This window comes from Tenrec ecaudatus, chromosome 5, assembly GCF_050624435.1.
Source record: "Tenrec ecaudatus isolate mTenEca1 chromosome 5, mTenEca1.hap1, whole genome shotgun sequence".
Taxonomy (NCBI): Eukaryota; Metazoa; Chordata; class Mammalia; order Afrosoricida; family Tenrecidae; genus Tenrec; species Tenrec ecaudatus.
In genome coordinates, this window is record NC_134534.1 from 129,625,562 (window position 1) to 129,646,275 (window position 20,714).

A 20,714-nucleotide genomic window follows, 5' to 3' on the forward strand; every position below is an offset into this window, starting at 1 on the left:
GCACTTGCTGATGAAGAGCAAGGACAGCAGCCTTCGAGGAGGCGTACGATTCAATGTGAACATTTTGAAAATCCTCACCAAGGGACTACATCCTGTAAAATAGAAGTGTTTGAAGCTATCAAAGTTTCCATTTTGCTTGAATCCATCGTCAACACTCTTGGAAGCAGCAGTCAAGAGATCGAAGGACACATTGCAGACCTACTGCAAAGACCTCTTCATGCATTGAAAGGGAAGACGTCACTTTGAAGACTAACTTGTATCTAATCCAAGCCATGCTACTTTCAGTCACCTCGGGCACAGGGAAGTAGAACACCGACGAAAGAAGACCAAAGGGGATGTGACGGATTGGAATTAGGGTCCTGGCGGAGAATATTGAAAGGAACACTGCAAAAGAACAGACACGCCCGCCTTGGAAGAAGTGCACCCAGAATGTCCCCTAGACACACAGGAAGCACAGACCTTGGGCCTGTTGTCAGGAGAGACCAGTCCCTGAAAAAGGACATCCTACTTAGCAAAGGCAAGTGTCCTGGAGAAAGAGGGAGGCCCTCGCTGAGATGGACTGACACGGCCACTGCAGCAGTGAGGCCAGGAAGTGATTGTGCGGGTGGAGCGTTGGTGGGCAGTATGTCGTTCTGTTAGGCAGATAGGCAGGGATGGGATGTCCATTGACGCATGCCCAAGAGAGCCAAGCACGAGGACAAAGGCCTAGGTTTTCCCGTGGTGGACCTGGGTGGGCATTAAACCTAGAGCAGCCCACCTGGGCCAGGTGATTGCAATTCAGCCAATGGGGTCAATCGGGGGTCATCCACCACACCTCCCCCTGCAATCCTTGAAAAGGCAGGAGCCAGGGGGAGAGAGGAGAAACTGGAGGGAACTGGGTAGAGAACTTTGGAAGGAACTTGGAAGAGGTCTCTTGGAGGAGAACTTGGGAGAGAGATCTTTGCGCGACGCCAAGCAGTCTCTGCCAGGCTGCATGGTCGGGAGGAATCCTATGGGTGCCGCATAAAACCTGAAGCTTCTTTTAACTCTCATTAAACTCACTTGGATCACAAGCCAGGCTTCGGCGTAAATTCTTTCTCGTGTGGAGCCAAGGACCGAGGTGTAACTCTAGCCCGGAGAGAGAGATCTGACAGTTCCATTGAACATGGGGTCCTATGAGCCGGCTGCCACATCTTTCCCCAGGAGCAACTGGGGGCATCCAACTGCCACCCTTGGTTAGCAGCCAAGCATGGAACCATTGTGCCATCAGATTGATAATCGTCTCTGTAAGACGACAGCCTGGACACCCACAGAGGCACTTCTACTCTCTCCTGTGGGCCGGAATCAACTTTGAGTGGATTGGGGTTTGGCTTGGGGTGATCTTAGTAGCCTCCTCCATACACAGAGCAGTATTCCAAAGTATGTTCTTGCTGATACTGCACCCAAGCTGTGGGCACCTCAGTGATGGACCGGTCAGGAGTCCTGTCTGCAGGCTCCCGCTGGCCTTTGTGGGGGAGTTTTATGCATGTCTCCCATGTGCACCATTTTCTTTTTTTTAATTGTTTTATTAGGGGCTCATATAACTCTTATCACAGTCCATACATACATCAGTTGTGTAAAGTACATTTGTACATTCATTGCCCTCATCATTCTCAAAATATTTGCTCTCCACTTAAGCCCTGGCATCAGCTCCTCATTTTCCCCCTCCCTCTCCCCCTCCCTCATGAACACTTGATAATTTATAAATTATTATTTTGTCATATCTTGTCCTGTCCAATGTCTCCCATCACCTACTTTTCTGTTGTCCATCCCCCAGGGAGGAGGTTACTTTTAGATCCTTGTAATTGGTTTCCACTTTCCAACCTACCCTCCCTCTACCCTCCTAGTATCACCACTCACACCACTGGTCCTAAAGGGATCATCTGCCCTGGATTCCCTGTGTTTCTAGTTCCTATCTGTACCAGTGTACATCCTCTGGTCTAGCCAGACTTGCAAGGTAGAATTGGGACCATGATAGTGGGGAAAGTTGTATTTTTCATCGTTGTGACATCACACCCTGACTGGCTCATCTCCTCCCCAAGACCCTTCTGTAAGGGGGTGTCCAGTGGCCTACAAATGGTCTTTGGGTCTCCACTCCGCACCCCCGGCCCCATTCACTATGGTAAGATTTTTTGTTCTGATGATGCCTGATACCAGATCCCTTCAATACCTCGTGATCGCACTGGCTGGTGTGCTTCTTCCATGTGGGCTTTGTTGCTTCTGAGCTAGATGGCCTCTTGTTTACCTTCAAGCCTTTAAGACCCCAGACTCTATATCTTTTGATAGCGGGCACCATCAGCTTTCTTCCCCACATTTGCTTATGCACCCATTTGTCTTCAGTGACCATATCATGGAGGTGAGCACACAATGATACAATTTTTTTGTTCTTTGATGCCTGATAACTGATCCCTTCGACACCTCGTGATCACACAGGCTGGTGTGCTTCTTCCGTGTGGGCTTTAAAGATTGTGCAGGGAGTTTCTTGAAGGTCTCAAAGACTACGTCTCTGTCAGTAGTGGGTGGTATCGATGTCAGATTCCAGAAGGTCAGCTGTGAGTGTGTGTATTTCCTCTCTCCGCAAGGCTTACCCACCTGGGAATGAGACCAAACCCAAAAGCCCACAGCAGCCCAGTGGATTCTGACTCAGCAACACAGTGGAACTGCCTCTTAGGGTGTGGGAGACTGTAAGTCTTTGGGAGCAGACAGCCTAATCTTTTCCCTCAGAGCTGCTGCTAGTTTTGAACCACCAAACTTTCAGTTAGCAGCCCATCCACTCACCAGTAGCGCCCCCAGGGTACAGACATGGGCCCTTTGGGCGAGATTTGTGTGGTAGATTATAATGTTCCGCCAGATGTAAGTGGACCCCCACATTGCTGAGAAGGAACTGCTAATTCAGTGTGGAGAGAACCGGTGGGGGGCGGGGGGAACAGGTTAATGTGAACTGAGAGACAGGGGGCAGGAACTGAACGCCTTAACTATTTACAGATGGGTCAGAGAGCGCCAACATTTATCCCCTTCCCTGCAAATGGTAGCCAGCGCCTTCGTGTGGTTGTTCTGCAGAATAAACTGTAGTATGTTGCCATCTAGTGGATCATACAGCAAACTAATGTATTCTGGCCACAAGTTTCAGGCATGCTTATTACATGAGCTGGAGGAAAATTACAGAGGTTTTCAAGGCTGAAATGAAGCTCAAGTTAATATTAATAACACCGTTTCCTTAATGTAAACAAGAGGCCACTCCTTTCATCAGTGGTCCCTGGGTACTTTCCATCAGGAAACTAAAAGCGGATGATCCCTTGGGTTTTCTTGCAAACCTGGGTATCACTCGGTCAGGGTCTAGCATTTTCATTGCCTCTGTACAAAAGGGACAATGGAGGCTCGCAGTTAAAATCCTAGACACTGTGCTTAGTTATGGCAAGGTTATTTTAGTATGTTTTATACCGTGATTTTTTTTAATGTGAACTTGGAGTTCGCCAATACACTTCTTACCGGCTTTTCCTTGGCCCCCTTCACCACCCTGATTAAATTTCCACAGAATGAATGTTCCTGTTTTTAGAAGAAGCAAACACATTACTTCACAGAACAGGAGTTTCACATTCCGGATTCTGAGTAGCCTCCTGGAAGCGCCCGAGCCTGTGGCGTCTTGAGCTGGTTCCCATGAAGAGACCGTAGCCTGTGCTGAGGACCATCTCACCATCACGGCCTGCTCACGTTGTGTGCTTGTCTTCTCTGCTCCTCTTTGCCTAGATCCCTCCCAGGGGCCACGGCTGCTGAGTGCGCGTCAAACCTGAAGAAAATCTACACAGTGCAAACAGTACAGGTAAGAGTGAGGGAAGGGACGTGCTGGCTTAGCATGAGCCCAATAAAAACCTACCAGTCTGCTGCAGCCTGGAGCCGAGCTCCGCTCGGGGCTGGCTCCCCAGTCTGCAGGCCCCCGCCACACCCCGCCGAAGTGCACCCCAGCAGCTAGCTGAGCACACCCTAGTGGCTTGTTCATCTCTTGGTGACATGTTAATATTTGATCCACACGGGAAGCAGACGTGGCAGTGGTTATGGACAAAGGTTTGGAGACATGCAACTAATCCTGATTCAAACCCCAGCTCTGCCACTTCCTTTCTGTGCCTCGGTTTCCCACCTGTGAATCACTCTGTGGGGTTTTTGAAGGGTAGGGATCACATACGGAGAGAAAGGTAGTGTCTGGCACATAAGTAGGGGGTTTCACCCAGCTTCCTGTATCATATTTCAGTTCATCACCCCAATTGGGCACGCATGCACCCTTTTGATTTCTGTAGACGTGATATAGTCATGTCGGCCACCCCCTGACTGCTGTGAGGCCTGAGAAAAGGATGCTATCTCAGGATGGACGTGTAGCATTTTCTCAACACCTATAAGCTCATGGTTTTATTAGGCCTTTCTCTGTAAAACTAAGAGTAAAAAAAATATGTATTTCCTCTGAATTTTCTAGAAGAGCAGGATTCACACTGATTTACTGTCCTAAAAATTCCAGTAGATCGCTTGCCAGAGCGTCTTGTCGGCAGCCCCGTGCACTGTTGAGGTGGCACAGAAAACCCTGGTCCTAAAATCTGGTTCAGAAGAGTCGGTGTATTATCCGTGACACCGTCCCGGGACTCTGACTGTCTAGCGTTTGTCTGTGCTGCACACGCGTGGCTCCCGAGGGCAGGAAGCCCGTGTCCACACGTAATTCCTGACACAGGACTTTTCAGATCTAGCTGGGAGAGTGGCAGAAACACGTGGGCAGCAAAGCAGCAGTGTAGCTAGGTCTCAGCATTCAGTGCCAGAGTACAAGCCCTGTCACAAGGCAGTGCGTGGACACTGCCCACGGAGACAGACATGCTCTCAGACGCCGCCCTGGCGGCCGCTGTGAGGCTCTCTGGGCAGTGGTAACTTCCAGAAAGCCCTCGTGGAGACGTCAGAGTACGTGGTTCCAAGGCTCGCCCTCATAGGAAGGCTGGGAGACAGATCCTCCTGTTCTTTTCACGTACCAAGGCTCCCAAACTAGTCTGGCCTCCCCCTCCTCCGCCCCCCCCCTCCCCCCCCCACCTTTTTCAGGAGAGAGAGACCAAGCTCGGCGCCAGGGACAAACATTTGTACTGTGCAGGATAAAGTATAGGTACCTGCTTTTATAGCTCCACTGAATCGTTCCAGACGCGCCCCCGCCCCCTTCCAGTGTTTGGAAGACACTGTTTCACTTTCTTACTCGGTAATGCCCCAGTGACGGGAGGGCAGGGCAGACACCGGTGATGTCCCTTTGTGGGGGGGACGTGAGGGGGGGCTGGCTTCCCTACTGCAGCTTGCTGATGCAGCGTGTTTGTGTAGCCTCTGGACACAGCGTCATGCTAGACAGCTCTTCAGGACCTACTTCCAAGTACCCAGGCGGGCACCTACTCGAAAATACCTTTTTAAAAGTATACTTTATTGCGGTATAATTTATATACAGTAAACACAGATATTTCCTAAGTATATCATTTGATAAAAGTTGACTTGTAGATAGAACTATGTGACCATCACCCAATCCAGGTTTAAAAACATTTCCATCTCCCCAGAAAGTTCTCAACCCTTTTCCTCTTTACTCAAATAACTCACTGCCATTGAGTCAGTTCCAATGCATAGCAACCCTATAGCACAGGGTAGAACTGCCTCTGTGGGTTTCTGAGACTGTAACCCTTTATGAGAGTAGAAAGCCTGGTCTTTCTCCCACAGAGTGGCTGATGGGTCTACAACTTCTGACCCCGTAGTTCACTGCCCAACGTGTAATTACAGCACACCAACCAGCCCTTATTCTGACTTCCATCACCATGGATCAGTGCTGGGCATTCATTACCTACTTCCATGTTACGTTTGGCTCTATCCTCATAGTCCATGTTGAAGAGGTAGATGGCTGAAGGAGGGCTGAATGCGAGAACCCCTTTCTGGGGCTCTAGTACTGCAGTGAGTGATGCATTGGGCCACTAACCACAAGGTCAGTAGTTTGAAACTGCCAGCTGCTCTGCTGGAGAAAGATGAAGCTTTCCATTTGTGTAAAGACTTGCAGCCTTGGAAACCACAGGCTTGTTCTACTCGGCCCTGGAGACTTGCTTGCTGTGTGTCTCAGTCGACTCAGTGGCACTGGGTTTTCTGGAGTTACAGCAGGTTCTTGGTGCGGTGCACTCTTGCCGGAAATGAAAAGTGGTTTCCCAGTGGAGTGTATCACCAGATACACCGCATCTCCCTGATAGTATAGAAAGACAAGGTCGAAAAAGACTCCTTAGGGGCTGGGCGGGCATGAACAGCTATGGAGAAGCCCTGCTCCAGTGAGAATACACCCTTCCATGTCCCAGTTCTCCCACCTTCCCTTCCTCGTTTGTAGACTCCTTGGTGATGATAATAGAGATGGTTCCATCACCTGCTGCCCCCAAGCGAGTGTCAGAGTAGAAGTGTGCTCCGAGGCTTTCAGTAACTGGCTTTACCAAAGTCAGCCACCAGGCCTCTTCTTAAAAGCGTGTTTGGGCGAACCTGGGCTGGTGGGAGGCTTTCGGTTATCAGCTGAGCATGCCTACCATTTGCACCTTACAGGATTTGCAGGGGGATTTGCATGAGATTGTACACAGTTCTTAATAGCACTCGCCATTCCCTCAGCCCTCAGATACCAGCAGCTTTTGCTAATTGGTTAAGGGAGTCTACCTTTGACTAGCCCTATCGGTGTAGGTACATGATGGGCTGCAATCCAAATGGTCAGCAGTTCGAGAACACCAGCAGGTCCTTGAGAAAGACGAGGCTTTATACTCTCACAAACAGGTACAGACCCACAGGGGTTGGATAGGAGCTAGCATTGACTCAGTGGCAGTGAGAGTCAGCTATCCCTTGACTTCATGGATTGACTAGCTAGGTGTGGGCTCGGGGTAGTCACATTGCCTGGGTATATCCCTGGGAAAGGAGATCCCACTCAGTAAAGGAGAGGGACAGCGAAAAAGAGGAAGACCCCAGAGATGGGTGGACCCCGTGGCTGGGGCAATAGGCTCAAACATAAGAACAATTGTGAGGACAGTGCAGGACCAGGCAGTGCTTCTTTCTGCTGCACACGGGTCACTGGGAGTCAGGATCAACTCGACGGCACCTCGCTAGTGGCAACAACGACATACGTCACTTCACAGTTTGGACAATTTATTCAGCCCACCATGTCCCAGATCATCCTTCTATAAAATCGGGACAATTGGGAGCTGTCATCATTGTCTTATGACATGAGGATGAAGCGTACAGTACCAATAAGTTCAACTGCCATCATTTGCCTACTTCTATGAGGTGACTGTTAGTACTTTTCTCAGGCACGCTTTTGCTCAGGAAGAGGCAGATCTCCACCTCTAGATTCCGTGTTTCAAACAGGTAAAGCCGGCACTATAGCACTCTTAATGCCTCTACTTGGGAGACAACTGTAAGTTACCGATCACATGGGGGATTTCAACCTCAGAATAGATTTTCTGTCACGTGGACACGCCTCGGTTATTTACAAACTAGCGAGGACACCAGTTTCTTTTTTTTTAAATTTTAACAATTTATTAGGGGCTCATACAATTCTTATCACAGTTCATACATATACATACATCAATTGTATAAAGCACATCTGTACAGTCTATGCCCCAATCATTTTTTTCTCCTCTTTTCTTTTTTTACATTTTATTAGGGACTCATACGACTCTTATCACCATCCATACATATACATACATCAATTGTATAAAGCACATCCATACATTCCCTGCCCCAATCATTCTCAAGGCATTTGCTCTCCACTTAAGCCCCTTGCATCAGGTCCTCTTTTTTTTCCCCCTCCCTCCTCTTTCCCCCCTCCCTCATGTGCCCTTGGTAATTTATACCTCGTTATTTTGTCATATCTTACCCTATCCGGAGTCTCCCTTCCCCCCTTCTCTGCTGTCCCTCTCCCAGGGAAGAGGTCACATGTGGATCCTTGTAATCAGTTCCCCCTTTCCAACCCACTCACCCTCCACTCTCCCAGCATCGTCCCTCACACCCTTGGTCCTGAAGGTATCATCCACCCTGGATTCCCTGTACCTCCAGCCCTCATATGTACCAGTGTACAGCCTCTGTCCTATCCAGCCCTGCAAGGTAGAATTCGGATCATGGTAGTTGGGGAGAGGAAGCATCCAGGATCTGGGGGAAAGCTGTGTTCTTCATCTGTACTACCTTGCACCCTAATTAACCCATCTCCTCTCCTAAACGCCTCTATGAGGGGATCTCCATTGGCCGACACTTGGGCCTTGGGTCTCCACTCTGCACTTCCCCCTTCATTTAATATGGTATATATATACATATACACATATATACACATACATACACACACTTATATCGTTTTGGTTTTTTTTGCATGATGCCTTATACCTGGTCCCTTGGCACCTCGTGATCGCACTGGCCGGTGTGCTTCTTCCATGTGGGCTTTTTTGCTTCTGAGCTTGATGGCCGCTTGTTCACCTTCAAGCCTTTAAGACCCCAGACACTATCTCTTTTGATAACCGGGCACCATCAGCTTTCTTCACCACAGTTGCTTATGCACCCATTTGTCTTCAGCGATCCTATCATGGAGGTGTGCAGTCAATGATATGATTTTTTGTTCTTTGATGCCTGATAACTGATCCCTTTGGGACCCCTCGATCACACAGGCTGGTGTGTTCTTCCATGTGGACTTTGTTGCTTCTGAGCTAGATGGCCGCTTATTTATCTTCAAGCCTTTAAGACCCCAGTCACTATCTCTTTTGATAGCTGGGCACCATCAGCTTTCTTCACCACATTTACTTGTTCACCCACTTTGGCTCCAGCCGTTGTGTCGGGAGAGTGAGCATCATAGAGTTCCAATTTAATAAAAGAAGGTATTCATGCATTGAGGGAGTGTTTGAGTAGAGGCACAAGGGCAAGGACACCAGTTTCATAGTGCTTATAGGATGTTCTTCCTGGCTCCCACTGTCACCATATCTTGTGCACTTTTTCAGCACGAACAACAACAGCAAAATCTGTATTGATAACCATGTCTGTGTACTTTTTGTCCAAAAGATGTTTGGATGAAGGGTAAGAATCATGTGTTATCAATAATAACTTTATATCAGGACATAAAGTGGCTTTTGTGCCTTGAGAGTCTTGAGGAAGTTGGGGACATTGGTCAGGCTGAGGGAGTAATTGCTGCCCCTATTAATTAGCTGAGGAGCCCTGGGGTGCTGGTGGTAAGCATTGGACTGTGCTTTCCAAATCCCTTAGATGTTCCTCGGGAGAACGGTGATGCTGTCTGCTCCCATAAGGATTTCCAGCCTCAGAAGCCCCACTTGGGAGCCGTATGAGTGGGAATTGACTCAGTGATGGGCTGTTTATGAGCTGGCATTGCGTCAGTGCAGGCAGCTCATCGTGCCATGTCTCTGGGTCTGGAACTTTCTTCCCACTCGAGTTTACTTCTTTTCCTCGCACTGCACCCAGAGTGAGGAGGGGAGGTAGTGCATGCCTCACAGTGGCTCAGTGACCCCTGCTGAGGACACTCTGCCTGACATGAAATTCATTTCCTATTTTCCTGCCTTTCTTGGAAAATTCCAGTTTTCCTCTAGGTTTATTTTCCAGATGTTTACTAGTTCCTTTTTCTCTTTGGTAAACATTTCTAAAATTTCCACATTTCTCCTTGGGAGTTTTTGCATCTTCAATGAATGGAGTCCAGACGAGGACACGGCTTCTGGACAGGCCTTGACGGCACCTGCGGGAAAAGGGTGAGCTCCCTCCCCAGTGTAATTTGGGTGGGAGAGCTCCCTCATCCCTGAGACCTCTGCACCTTGCCTCCAGCAAGACGGACTCCTCCAAGCCTCAGAAACCCAAGTCTGCGGCGAAGCATCTCCCCAGTAATTTGTGTCATCACTTTCAAGAGTCCCCAGACCCGGTTCTACTATGTGCCAAGTTCGACCCAGTATTCTTCAGCAATTGACTTACTTTTCACTTAAATCTACTTTGTATTCACTTGGCAAATGAAAACCTGATATGCTTTGTCATAAACAAAAGATATTCAAAAATTATGATAATGTTCTCCTTTACCCTAAAATTACTGTAGCGGATCCAGACACCCATCCCTTTTCCAGTCGTGAAACTTCCTGGTGAGCTGTGCTGGGTCATCAAATTGGGCCATCAGATTGCCTTCCAAATACGTAGGCCTGACAGCCAATTTTTGTTTGTGTCGGAGGGAAAGGTACTCTAGTGCAGTCTTGATAAAGGGAGACAGGAGTGCTGAGTTGTAGAATTTTGGCCATCCAGGCTAGAGACTTGAGTTTCAGTCCTGACCAATGTGTCTCCCACACAACCATAGTTCTGTTGATGGAGACTTGCATGATGGCACAGTGGTTACACATTGGGCTGCTAACTGCAAGGTCAGTATCTTGAAACCACCAGCTGCTCCTTGGGGGAAAGAAAGGACTTTCTACTCTGTAAATAGTTCTAGTCTCAGGAACTCACAGGCAGTTAGTTGTATTCTGTCCTCTAGATCGCTACAGGGGCATTGAGTTGAGACTTCTTAACGGTCTGTAAAGATTTTAACCCCACTTTTCTTTCACTCTATGCTTTCAACTCTACAACTCAGAGTTTTGCTTATGTTTTTAATTAACGTCTTCCTTTGCCATGGGAAATTGCTCTAACATCCTATCCTTCCTCTTTTCAGCTGTTTGATTAGCTCTCCAAACTTTGGCTCTCACTTGAGATCAAACCCTAGAATACAAAACAAAACCCACTTCTCTCATTAAGTACCTAGCTCTTCTTGCCAACCAAAAGAGCTTTGCTTTTGTCTGCTGTGGCTGGTATGAGTTAAAAACGTCCACTTAGCCACTTGCTAGCCTATCTGTACAGTCAGGAATTCCATTGATTCAGCAAATGGGGAGTCTGGGCAACTATAAATAGCCTAATGGGTGAAAACATTTCTGTGTAATATTGCAAAAAGTCTTTTCCTGCTACAGTTCTATAACCTTAGGACAGAATTCTGGCCATTTTTCTTTACACATGTATCTGCTTGTGGTCTTGTTGTGTTGTTTTAGCAGACAAATGTATTACTTTGTTCTCTAGCTATACATGCCATCTCCTCTCCTCAAGTCTTGTGAAATATTCTTTTTCACAGAGAAGGCCCCAGATGGTGCTTTAGTCCTCTGCTGCGCTATGTTCCTACAGCAAAGGTCTCAGGAGCCAAGGGAAGCACTGTAGAGATGATAATCCTAGGACCCCGAACATCAAAAGGAACGCTGAGGACTCAGACTGGACAACTGGACGGAGAAACAAAAGGAAAACCATAAATGGGGAGATTCATGGCGCAAGGGTGTCCTTTTAGTTAGCCGGTGCAGAGTGGCCCTCTCGAGGGAAGTGGACAGTGGCCCTGGGAGAGGAGCCCAGGGAGGCAGCTTCTCAGAGTTCCCAGCTGGAGGCAGAGACTGCGTAGACAAGCCTGGAGTGAAGCAAGAAGAGCAGGACATAAGCAAGATCTAAGAAGGGAAAATACAGGAAGGTGGGAGAGAGCGCCAGGAACCCTAGTGGCCACAGAACTGGGGGATGGCCAGGAATCAGAGATGGCACCACTCATCCCAGGGTGGCCCTGGCACATTGGAATGTGTGGAGCAGGAAAATAGAAGCTCCATAAAGTATCTGCAGCGGGTCCCCACCCTGAATGGACTCAGGACAGCTAGCCGTGCCTCACACTTACCTACAGCCAGGACCCAACTACTGGTTGCCACCTGTGGAGAGGATCTTGCTACCCCTGCCTGATGACCAGCATCATGAGCCTCCACCCACCCACCTGAGGAAAAGCCTTCCTGAGGAAGAAATAATAATAGAACCACTTGAGAAGGAATTCGGAAGCCTTGCATTTAGGATCCTCAAAGAGATCAAGAAAAACACAGGAGGGGGGGGGAAAGCTAACAGAATTCAAGGCAATAAACAACAACAACACTGCCATCATTTGCTGCTGACTTATTAGCAACCCTATAGATCCAGGTAGAACTGACTCGGTGGGTTTCTGAAACAGTTTAACCCTTTACAAGAGTAGAAAGCCTCATCATTCTCCCCTGAACCAGTGGTGGTTTCTAATGACTGACCTGGTGGTGAGCAGCCCAATGCCTAACAGGGCGCCCCAAGCAAACACTTCATGAACAAGTTACTCAAAACCAAAAACCAAACTCCCTGCCACTGAAGTGAATTGATTCCGAATCATAGTGACCATAAAAGCATTTAGAAACCAAACAAAAACAAGCGTCACAAAAATATCACAAATGGTTGATACGAGCTGGGGAAGCGCCATTGAATCCACAGAGGAAAGAATCAAGGACACTGAATCAAAGACAAATCCCAATACTAATATATTTGAAGGACAATCAGAGAAAGAACAACACCAAGCAGTTATGTGGGGTGCCATCCATAGGAATCCCATAAAAGGAGGAGGGAAAGTCCAGGAAGAATTTGTAAAGACCTATTGGTTAGAAAACTTCTGAAATACCATCAAAGTTAAAAAAAATTCTATATAAGAAGCTCAGTGAATCCCACCTAGAACAGACATCCCCACCTAAACAACAAAAATTCACCAAGAATATAATTTTTGTCAAACTTTCCAAAACCAAAGATAAGGAATTCTGAAAGCAGCTCAGGAAAAATGAACTCTCACCCACAAAGGGGCCATAGACTTCGCAATGACTTCTCCTCGGAACCTGTGCAGGCAAGAAGGCAATGGGTGGCCGCTATAAACCCGGCGAGCACAGGGTTGCCAAACAAGATCCTACATCCAGCAAACATTACCTTCCAAAACTCGGGGCAACACTAAAACATTCCTAGATAAGTGGTAATGTAGGGAACTTGTATAAAACAGGCCAGTCTTAGAGGAAATACATATAGTTTTAATCATTTTATTGGGGGCTTGTCCAAATCTTATCACAATCCATACACCCATCCATTGTGTCAAGCGCATTTGTACATTTGTTGCCATCATCATTTTCAAAACATTTTCTTCCTACTTGAGCTCTCGGTATCAGCTCCTCATTTTTTCCTCTTCCTCCCCCACCCTCCTTCCTCACGAACCCTTGATAATTTACAATTTTTTTTCATGTCTTATACTGACCGATGTCTCCTTTCACCCACCTGTCAGTTGTCTGCCCCCCTGGGAAGGGGTTATATGTAGATCACTGTGATCTGTTTCCCCTTTCTTCCCCACCTTCCCCTTCCCCTTCTGGTATGGTTACTCTCAATATTGGCCCTGAGGGGTTTATCTGTCCTTTATTCCCTCTTTCCAGCTCTTACCTGTACATGCTCTAGCCAGATTTGTAAGTTAGAATTGGGATCATTATAGTGGCGGGGGGTGGGGGAGCGCATAAAAGAACTAGAAGAAAGTTACATATTTCAATAGTGCTATACTGCACCCTGACTGACTTGTCTCTTCCTTGTGACCCATCTGTAAGGGGATGTCCAGCTGTCTACAGATGGGCTTTAGGTCTCCACTCTCAACTCCCCCTCATTAACAATAATATGATTTTTTGTTCTGGGTCTTTGATGCCTGATACCTGATCCTGTCAACACCTCATGATCACACAGGCTGGTGTGCTTCTTCCATGTGGGCTTAGTTGCTTCTCAGCTATATTGCTACTTGTTTATATTCAAACCTTTAAGACTCCAGATGCTATATCTTTTGATAGCTGGCACCATCAGCTTTCTTCACATTTGCTTAAGCATCCATTTCGTCTTCAGCAATGTTGTTGGGAAGGTGAGCATCATGGAATGCCAGGTTATTAGAACAAAGTGTCTTTGCATCAAGGGAGTACTTGAATAGAGGCCCGATGTCTGTCTACTACCTTACTACTAAACTTATAAAAATATGTACATAGATATATTTCCCTGTCATGATATATAAATATATGTACATATGTACATGCCTATATTTAGACCTCTATAAATGTCCTTTGCCTCCTAGTTCTTTCCTCTATTTCTTGGAGGAAATATTAAAGAGAGCCCATTGGATGGAGAACCAACATCATGAGACAATAGCCTGAGATAATGACAGCCTCACTCAAATGTCATCTCAGGTAAAAGGCTCACAAAAGTGATACAAAGCTGCAAATCTGATACCAGGCACCAGAGGGGTTGAGCTGTAAGCCGCAGCAACTTGATAACATAAAGGAGGGGTGGGATGCAAGGTGTGGTAATAGAGCTTCCACTGGGAGAGGACGTCAAGGTGATAGCAAACAATACAACAGACCAATTTATATGAAATATAAGTGAATAAAAAATATACTTCACGGTAAACACAATAAAATAATCTACTCCAAATTTTTAAAAGAAGAAAAATGTTAAAGATCTATTGAACCCCCAAAACAACAAGGATTGATAAGAAAGGAAAGTCTGTATGCATGGAGAACTCAGCACAGAAAATTAGAAGGAGCAAAGAAACAACCAAAAAAAATAACAAAATGCAACAATGAATGAATTTGTACCCATCCTAAGTCACATTGAATGTAAGTGGGTTAAGTGCAATAGGCAAAAGACAGTGGTAGAATGAATGAAGCATGCTCTTTCTCTGTCTCTCTCAGACCTTTCCACCAGCAAGTTGAGGAACAAACTTGCCAGTTCCCCTAGTGAAGAATTATTAATTTATCATAAGCATGTCAAGTGTTTATTTGCTCCAGTTAGAGTGAATAGGCTAGGAATTTCATAAAGGGTTAGCATTGTCCAAACAACAAACTCACTGCTATGTAACACATAGTGACCCTATGGGACAGGGTAGAACTGTCCCCGTGGGTTTCTGAGACTAACTCTTCACAGGAGCAGAAAACCTCACCGGTGTAGAGTGACTGGTGGTTTCGAACTGCTGACCTTGAGGTTAGCAGCTGAATGAGTAACCCCTCACCACCAGGACTCCTGGAACCTATTAATTCCTTACTTTCTGATAGGGGGAGGGGGGACGAAACAAACAAAACCACAAAATGCTCTTAACATTTCCCAGGTATGTCATACCCATTATGCAGAGGAGGAGACTGGGGTGTCGAGGGCTAAGTGGTTTGTGAAGCTTATTTCAAAAACAGGTTTCTAATCCAGGTCTTCAGCTCCATTGGAAGACGCTCTCCTCTGGCCCTGCTCCTTCAGGAGGAGTGCCACGGGATGCCTGAGGACTTACCCTCTAAGGGGTGGGCTGCATGTGGGCACAGAGCACTGTGCCTGGATCCCGCTCGCGCACTTCCCTCCAGGCCTTGTCACAGTGCTCTGGGCAAAACTCGACTGAGTGCATTGTGCCCGCTCTTACACCTCTCTTTGACCTTGGGTTTTCAGTAAGTACTTAGCTGTCTCTAATAAACATTGTGCTTACTGTAGTCTCCAATCCACTATAATTTTACAACATAAAATTGCAATCTCCTATTTGAAGGCTAAATAAAATCAATCATAAGCCTAAAGACTTTTGATATCTGTTTGCTGATCTCAATAGTAAACGCTTGGCATCTCCATTTTTTTCCTTTCCTTAAATGTGCTGCAGAGAATCATAAATTATAATCTTGAAATACCAAGACCCCAGCCTAAGGCCTTTTCAGCTCTGCACGGGAATAAGAAATCCTAAGGAACTGGAAATTCCTGCTACTCCCTGTGGTGCCCGAGTGGTTACGAGTTGGGCTGCTAACCAGAAGGTCAATAGTTTGTAGCCACCACCCCCTCTTTGGGAGAAAGGTGGGGCTTTCTCTATAAGTCACAGGGACAGTGCCCCCTGCCCTATAGAGTAGCTATGAGCCAGCCTGGACTCTGTGGCAGGGAGTCTTTACCTCTAGCTATTTTACAGTCACACATACTTAGCAAAGGATCCACCCAGTGGACAAGCTTACAGTAAGGACACAGCAGTTTTCTGCCAAGTACTTTTAAAAGGGGACTCTTGTTGGTGATGTCACCAGGTTCGCTCTTTTGTGTTCGTGCACAGACATTCCAATCTGCGCTGTTCAGTAAGTATGTTAAGTCAGCATGAAGTCTACCTCTGTGTCCTCTTGGGCTGTAATCTCTTCCTGTCTGGTGTGCCAGCACTAGCCAACTCAGTTGTGTCTTTTGTTCTCAAGAATAGCTTCTAAAGCGACAGGCCTCAGCACAATCCTAATTCCTGCTTTTCTTATGTTGGAGACAGAAGCAGCATTGTGTTACGTGTGAGCAGCTTCCATTGTTGGCAGCAGTGTGAGGTCACTCCCTCTGAGTTGGGACACCTCGGATTTCTAGTCCCTGTGTGGTGTAAATGGTTAACTCCTCAACCGCTGGCAGAGAAGTTGGAGGTCTGAGTCTAATCCTTCTTGGACGGAAGGCCTGACAGTGCTGTTCTGACAGAAAACCAGCCATTGAGAACGCTCCGGAGCACACTTCTTTTCTGGCACACCTGAGGTTGACATTAGTCAGAATCAGCTCTATGGGAGTTGGGGTTTAGATCTGAAATTGGTTTGACCTCAAGCAGGGTGCATTGTAGCCTCACTTTGCCCACAGATTCTACAAAAGCTCACTGTCACAGGCAAGTGGGGTGCTAGGGCTAGAGCCAAAGCATTGAAGGGCTTCCCACCTGTGGGCAAACACCGTCAATAAGTGTCCTTCTCCCCGTGGCTCCCAAGGCTGGAGAAACAAGTGCCTGAACCAGGTAGCAATACAAAGGGATTTCCAAAAGTTCGTGGGGAAACGGGGATGAAAAGATGATGGAGTTTTCCCAGCGACTTTTGAACCCTACCTCCCCCTTACCTTTAAAGGGAGTAGCATGTGGTTAAGAACATGGGTTTAGGATTCAAATTGCCTGGGTTCAAATCTTGGCTTTACTGAATTGCTCTCATATCTTGGACAGAAACTGAAATGCTAGAATCATGTTATTATTGGCATTAATGGTCAAGGACTTCGAGGAAATGCCCCCCATGATGAGAGACCACAGTGGGAGGAGGTGCTTTATTGCCCATCCGGATTCAGTTATACCAATCCCGGCGTTCGCACCCTTTGAGGAGAATGGATTCTCAGTGAATAAATCCACCATAGTGTGGCGTTTGGACTCCCATTTCATAGCTCACTGTGGCCACCCTTGCAATGAATTTTTACATGAAACAGCATCAAACACCTTGCTGGTGTTGTCAGTCAACATAGGGAAATCCCATGCCAATCCTTCGACTCCATTCATGATGCCTAGTTTTGGAACTGTCTTATGCATGTACTGTGTGTGTCACAGCTACTCAGATCCCCAGGCAAGCGCCCAGCAGGAGGTCTGTATCTACTTAAGCCCAGCAGAGGGGCTTTTTAAAAATTTGCTTCCACTCATGCGTATTTCAAATAAACTGGGAAAGGTTTAGTCTTTGTACCTAATCCTTGTTCTCATCCTGACGATCCTATCAAGTGGAGCTGCTTGGACTGAATATGAGGCCTTCAAAACGTTTATGGAAAAATGGGGAATCAAAAGACATGTCCCCATGAACTGTTTGGAAGCCCCTCTGTCATCTCTGTGCCTTGGTGCCCTCATCGATGAAGCTAAGGAGAACAGCAACCTCTCCTACCAAGACCGACATGCTAAGTCGGTAGTTGTTTCTAGAAATATTCCATTATCTCTTTGTTGTTGTTGTTATTCCTATGTTCTTTTATTTTCTCCAACAGTTTTATTGGCACATAGTTCACATATCATACAATTGATACAGTCACATCAAGGAGAGCTGTACAATCACCACATCTATCTTAGAGCCTCCCCCGCCATGGTCACACCACTATCAAACGGAATTGTGCAGTCACTGCCCGGTCTAGTCCTCCCTCGCCTCCCCTCCCGCCCTAACTGTTCACTCCTGAAATCCCCCTTCTCTCGCTGTCACCCATCCCCCACCCTTGCACTCCCTACAACACCTTGTATCAGTTATCATCAAACATCCACTCCTCCTGTGCTTCACAGCTGGGAAACCCAACAGAAAACAGTGCAAGACAAATAGCACTAAGGCAGTAAGGATAAGATCCTGTTACTGTAAAGGCAAAAATACAGACCATGCGTAAGAGGGAGAAAACCCCCATCAACGTTCAAAAAGCCCGGGAAGGAACTTCTGTCACGCGACATGCTTGCACCCAGAACGAATGCCGTGTCTGTAGTGTACTGAACAGAGTCTGGCCCACAGCACATTCTCACCAAGCAACAGTGCTCACCTGCACTATGGTTACTCTACTCCCTCTGCGCGATCGGTCACCCTGAGTCTTGAGCAAGGGAAGTCTTCCCTGCTCCTTCTAGGGAGGGAAAGGGAGAGGGCGGTGGTCCCTCTGCCTCCGCTGCATCCTCACCCCCCCCCCCATTCAAAGTGTAAGAGCCCGACTCAACTTAGAGAGGAGAGAACCGGTGTTACAAGGAAACACGGTTCAATACATATATTGCACTGCAGACTTTATTAGATTCCATCTACCTGTCAGAAAAATCATTAGCCAGATCTTTTCACAGTTTTATGTGCAGACACGTTGCATAGGAATGTTTGCTTAATAACCATAGTTCCTGAAATGTAGCACTTGGCTCAACCTCAGCAGGGACCATTCTTTAACATTATGTTGCATTTTCTGGGAGAAAATTAGAGGGACTACTGAGAAAAATCTATTTTGGATGGATGGGACTTAATGAGAATCTAATTTTTTCCTTTAATGCATTAATTTTATCATCTAGCGGCACATTAAATCGATACTGGGTGTATTAAACAAAGTGTTTTTCTTTTAAAGATATTCTGGAGTGTGTACAATAATATTCCTCCTGTGACTAGCCTACCTTTGAGATGTAGTTATCATTTAATGAGAGGAGAGAGGCGACCACTTTGGTAAGTGTCTAATATGCAGTTTGAGGTTAAGGTGGGAGGGAAATGGTATTGAATCTCATAAAATATTTACTTTATGCCAAATTGGAATGCCAAAGTAATGGTCTCCCAGTGCTATTGGGAAGTGATTTCAGCTGTTACTTAATTATTAAATAAACCCTTGCCCACCAGCCCCTCACCTCAGGCTACAGGATGAACGGTGGCCTTCTCAGAGTTCCCCCACTGAGCCCCCATTTCAGTTTCGCCATGAAGAGGCTGTGGGTAGCACACTGCAGGTACCCCTGGGTCCTTTGGGCCGGACGTGGTGCCGAGCTTGTTCATTAATAGCCAGCCACTGGCGTGTAGAAGCTTTCAGACTGGTGGGAAGGTGAGGGAGACGGGTGTGGTGCCCCACAATCCCGGGCCCGGGCAAGGGAAGCCCCCTCTCCATCCTCTCCACGGCCATGCCTTGGTGTGATGGTAAGAGGTGTGAACAGTGAGCCAGTTAGCCCAGGCAGGAGTCCCAATTAGTAACTCAAGCTTCCTGAGTTATTTATTCACTGATAAATTATAAGTGCATTTCGCCTCGTTGGCTAATAAATGACGTAAACCTAATGTAAGCAAAGACCGAATTTTGGTTTTGTGGGTTTCGCTTCCACGGTTAGCTCCGGCTTCTGACGGCGTCAGGTCTGGGTGCTCACCTGTCATCAGAATCCATGCTCTTCATCAGAAGTGCTTTGTTCTCCTCTGCATTTGGCATCATTTTCAGGAAGGCTGTCCCATGGGGGGTGTCATGAGGACCTTCATAAGCTCTGTCACCCTACAAGTTCAGCAGAGGCAGCGTTCCCCCGCTCCCAGAACTGGTCTGCTGTGAGTCACGTCTCTATCCCTGGCCAATCACTGTGATTGAGAAGAAAGGCAGGCTTCTCATAGGACAATGGTTCTCAACCTGTGGGTTGGCGACCCTTTCACAGGGGTCACTCAATTTGTAATAGCAGCAAAATTGCAATGATGACGTAGCAATGAAAATTTTATGGTTGTGGGGTCACCACTGCATGAGAAACTGTATTAGGAAGGTTGAGAACCACTGTCCTAAGCAAACCTACGTCACAGACCTGTCCTTGAGGCCAGGATATGGGATCAACTCTACCTGAATTGTTCTGACTGAAGGCTAGGCAACAGGGAGTGAGTTCTCTACAGGGCTTTGGGGTGCCCTATGAGAGTAGGAGGGTCATACCCTAAACAAACAGGCCATGTCCACTCCTTGTGTTGTGTGGCCATGTCACCTTGTGTTGTGTGGAGAATCGAGCAAGGCACTGCCATGAACACATCCCTTATGTCATGAGTGTGCTGCATACTCGCATATATTAATCCTCCCAACCCTAGATAAACCAGGGAGTGCCCCAACACCCCATCCTTGAAGGTGAGGGCCTTTTGCGCCCTCACCTCCCTGCCTTCGTAGCTACCCAATTCCATTTGTAACTCCCCCATCCCACCCCGTCTCTGTCTACCATTGGCATCTGCTGCTAAGGGACAGCTAGCACAATGCTTAAAGAAGAATGCTCAAACATTTTGTTTTTAAGGTCGTTTAAAACTATGATCCCAGTAAGGAAGGAAAAATACTTGGTCTTTATGGGAGCTGCTTGTATCGTGACCGTAACTTTGTAAACGTTTGCCTTCGATGCAGGGAAGAGGAGAGTAATGCGCAGGGAGGCGTGTGGAAAATGAAAGTGCCCAAGGACAGCACGGTACGTTGGCTCCGCCCCCTTTAGGACTGGCCCGGGTGGGAGAGGCTGGCCTGCAGGTGACGAACAGGAGTCACAGGATGGTCGGTGAGAAATTCAAGCCTGACCTTAGTGATTTTCTGCCCGACAGGTCGCCCTGCAAGCATATCATGTGTTTCTCTAT

General features: G+C 47.1%; 1 protein-coding gene across 3 annotated transcripts in view; it reads left to right on the forward strand.

The window, feature by feature from the left end:
- Positions 1–20,714, forward strand: part of EIF4E3 (eukaryotic translation initiation factor 4E family member 3) — a 104,968-nt gene that overhangs the window by 65,435 nt on the left and 18,819 nt on the right. For all 3 annotated transcript variants that reach the window (XM_075549892.1, XM_075549891.1, XM_075549890.1), the window contains 3 exons: positions 3,766–3,838; positions 18,736–18,830; positions 20,494–20,554. In XM_075549892.1, coding sequence (XP_075406007.1) covers positions 18,805–18,830; positions 20,494–20,554 — 87 coding nt within the window. In that variant the 5' untranslated portion in view covers positions 3,766–3,838; positions 18,736–18,804. The remainder of the gene's footprint in view (positions 1–3,765; positions 3,839–18,735; positions 18,831–20,493; positions 20,555–20,714) is intronic.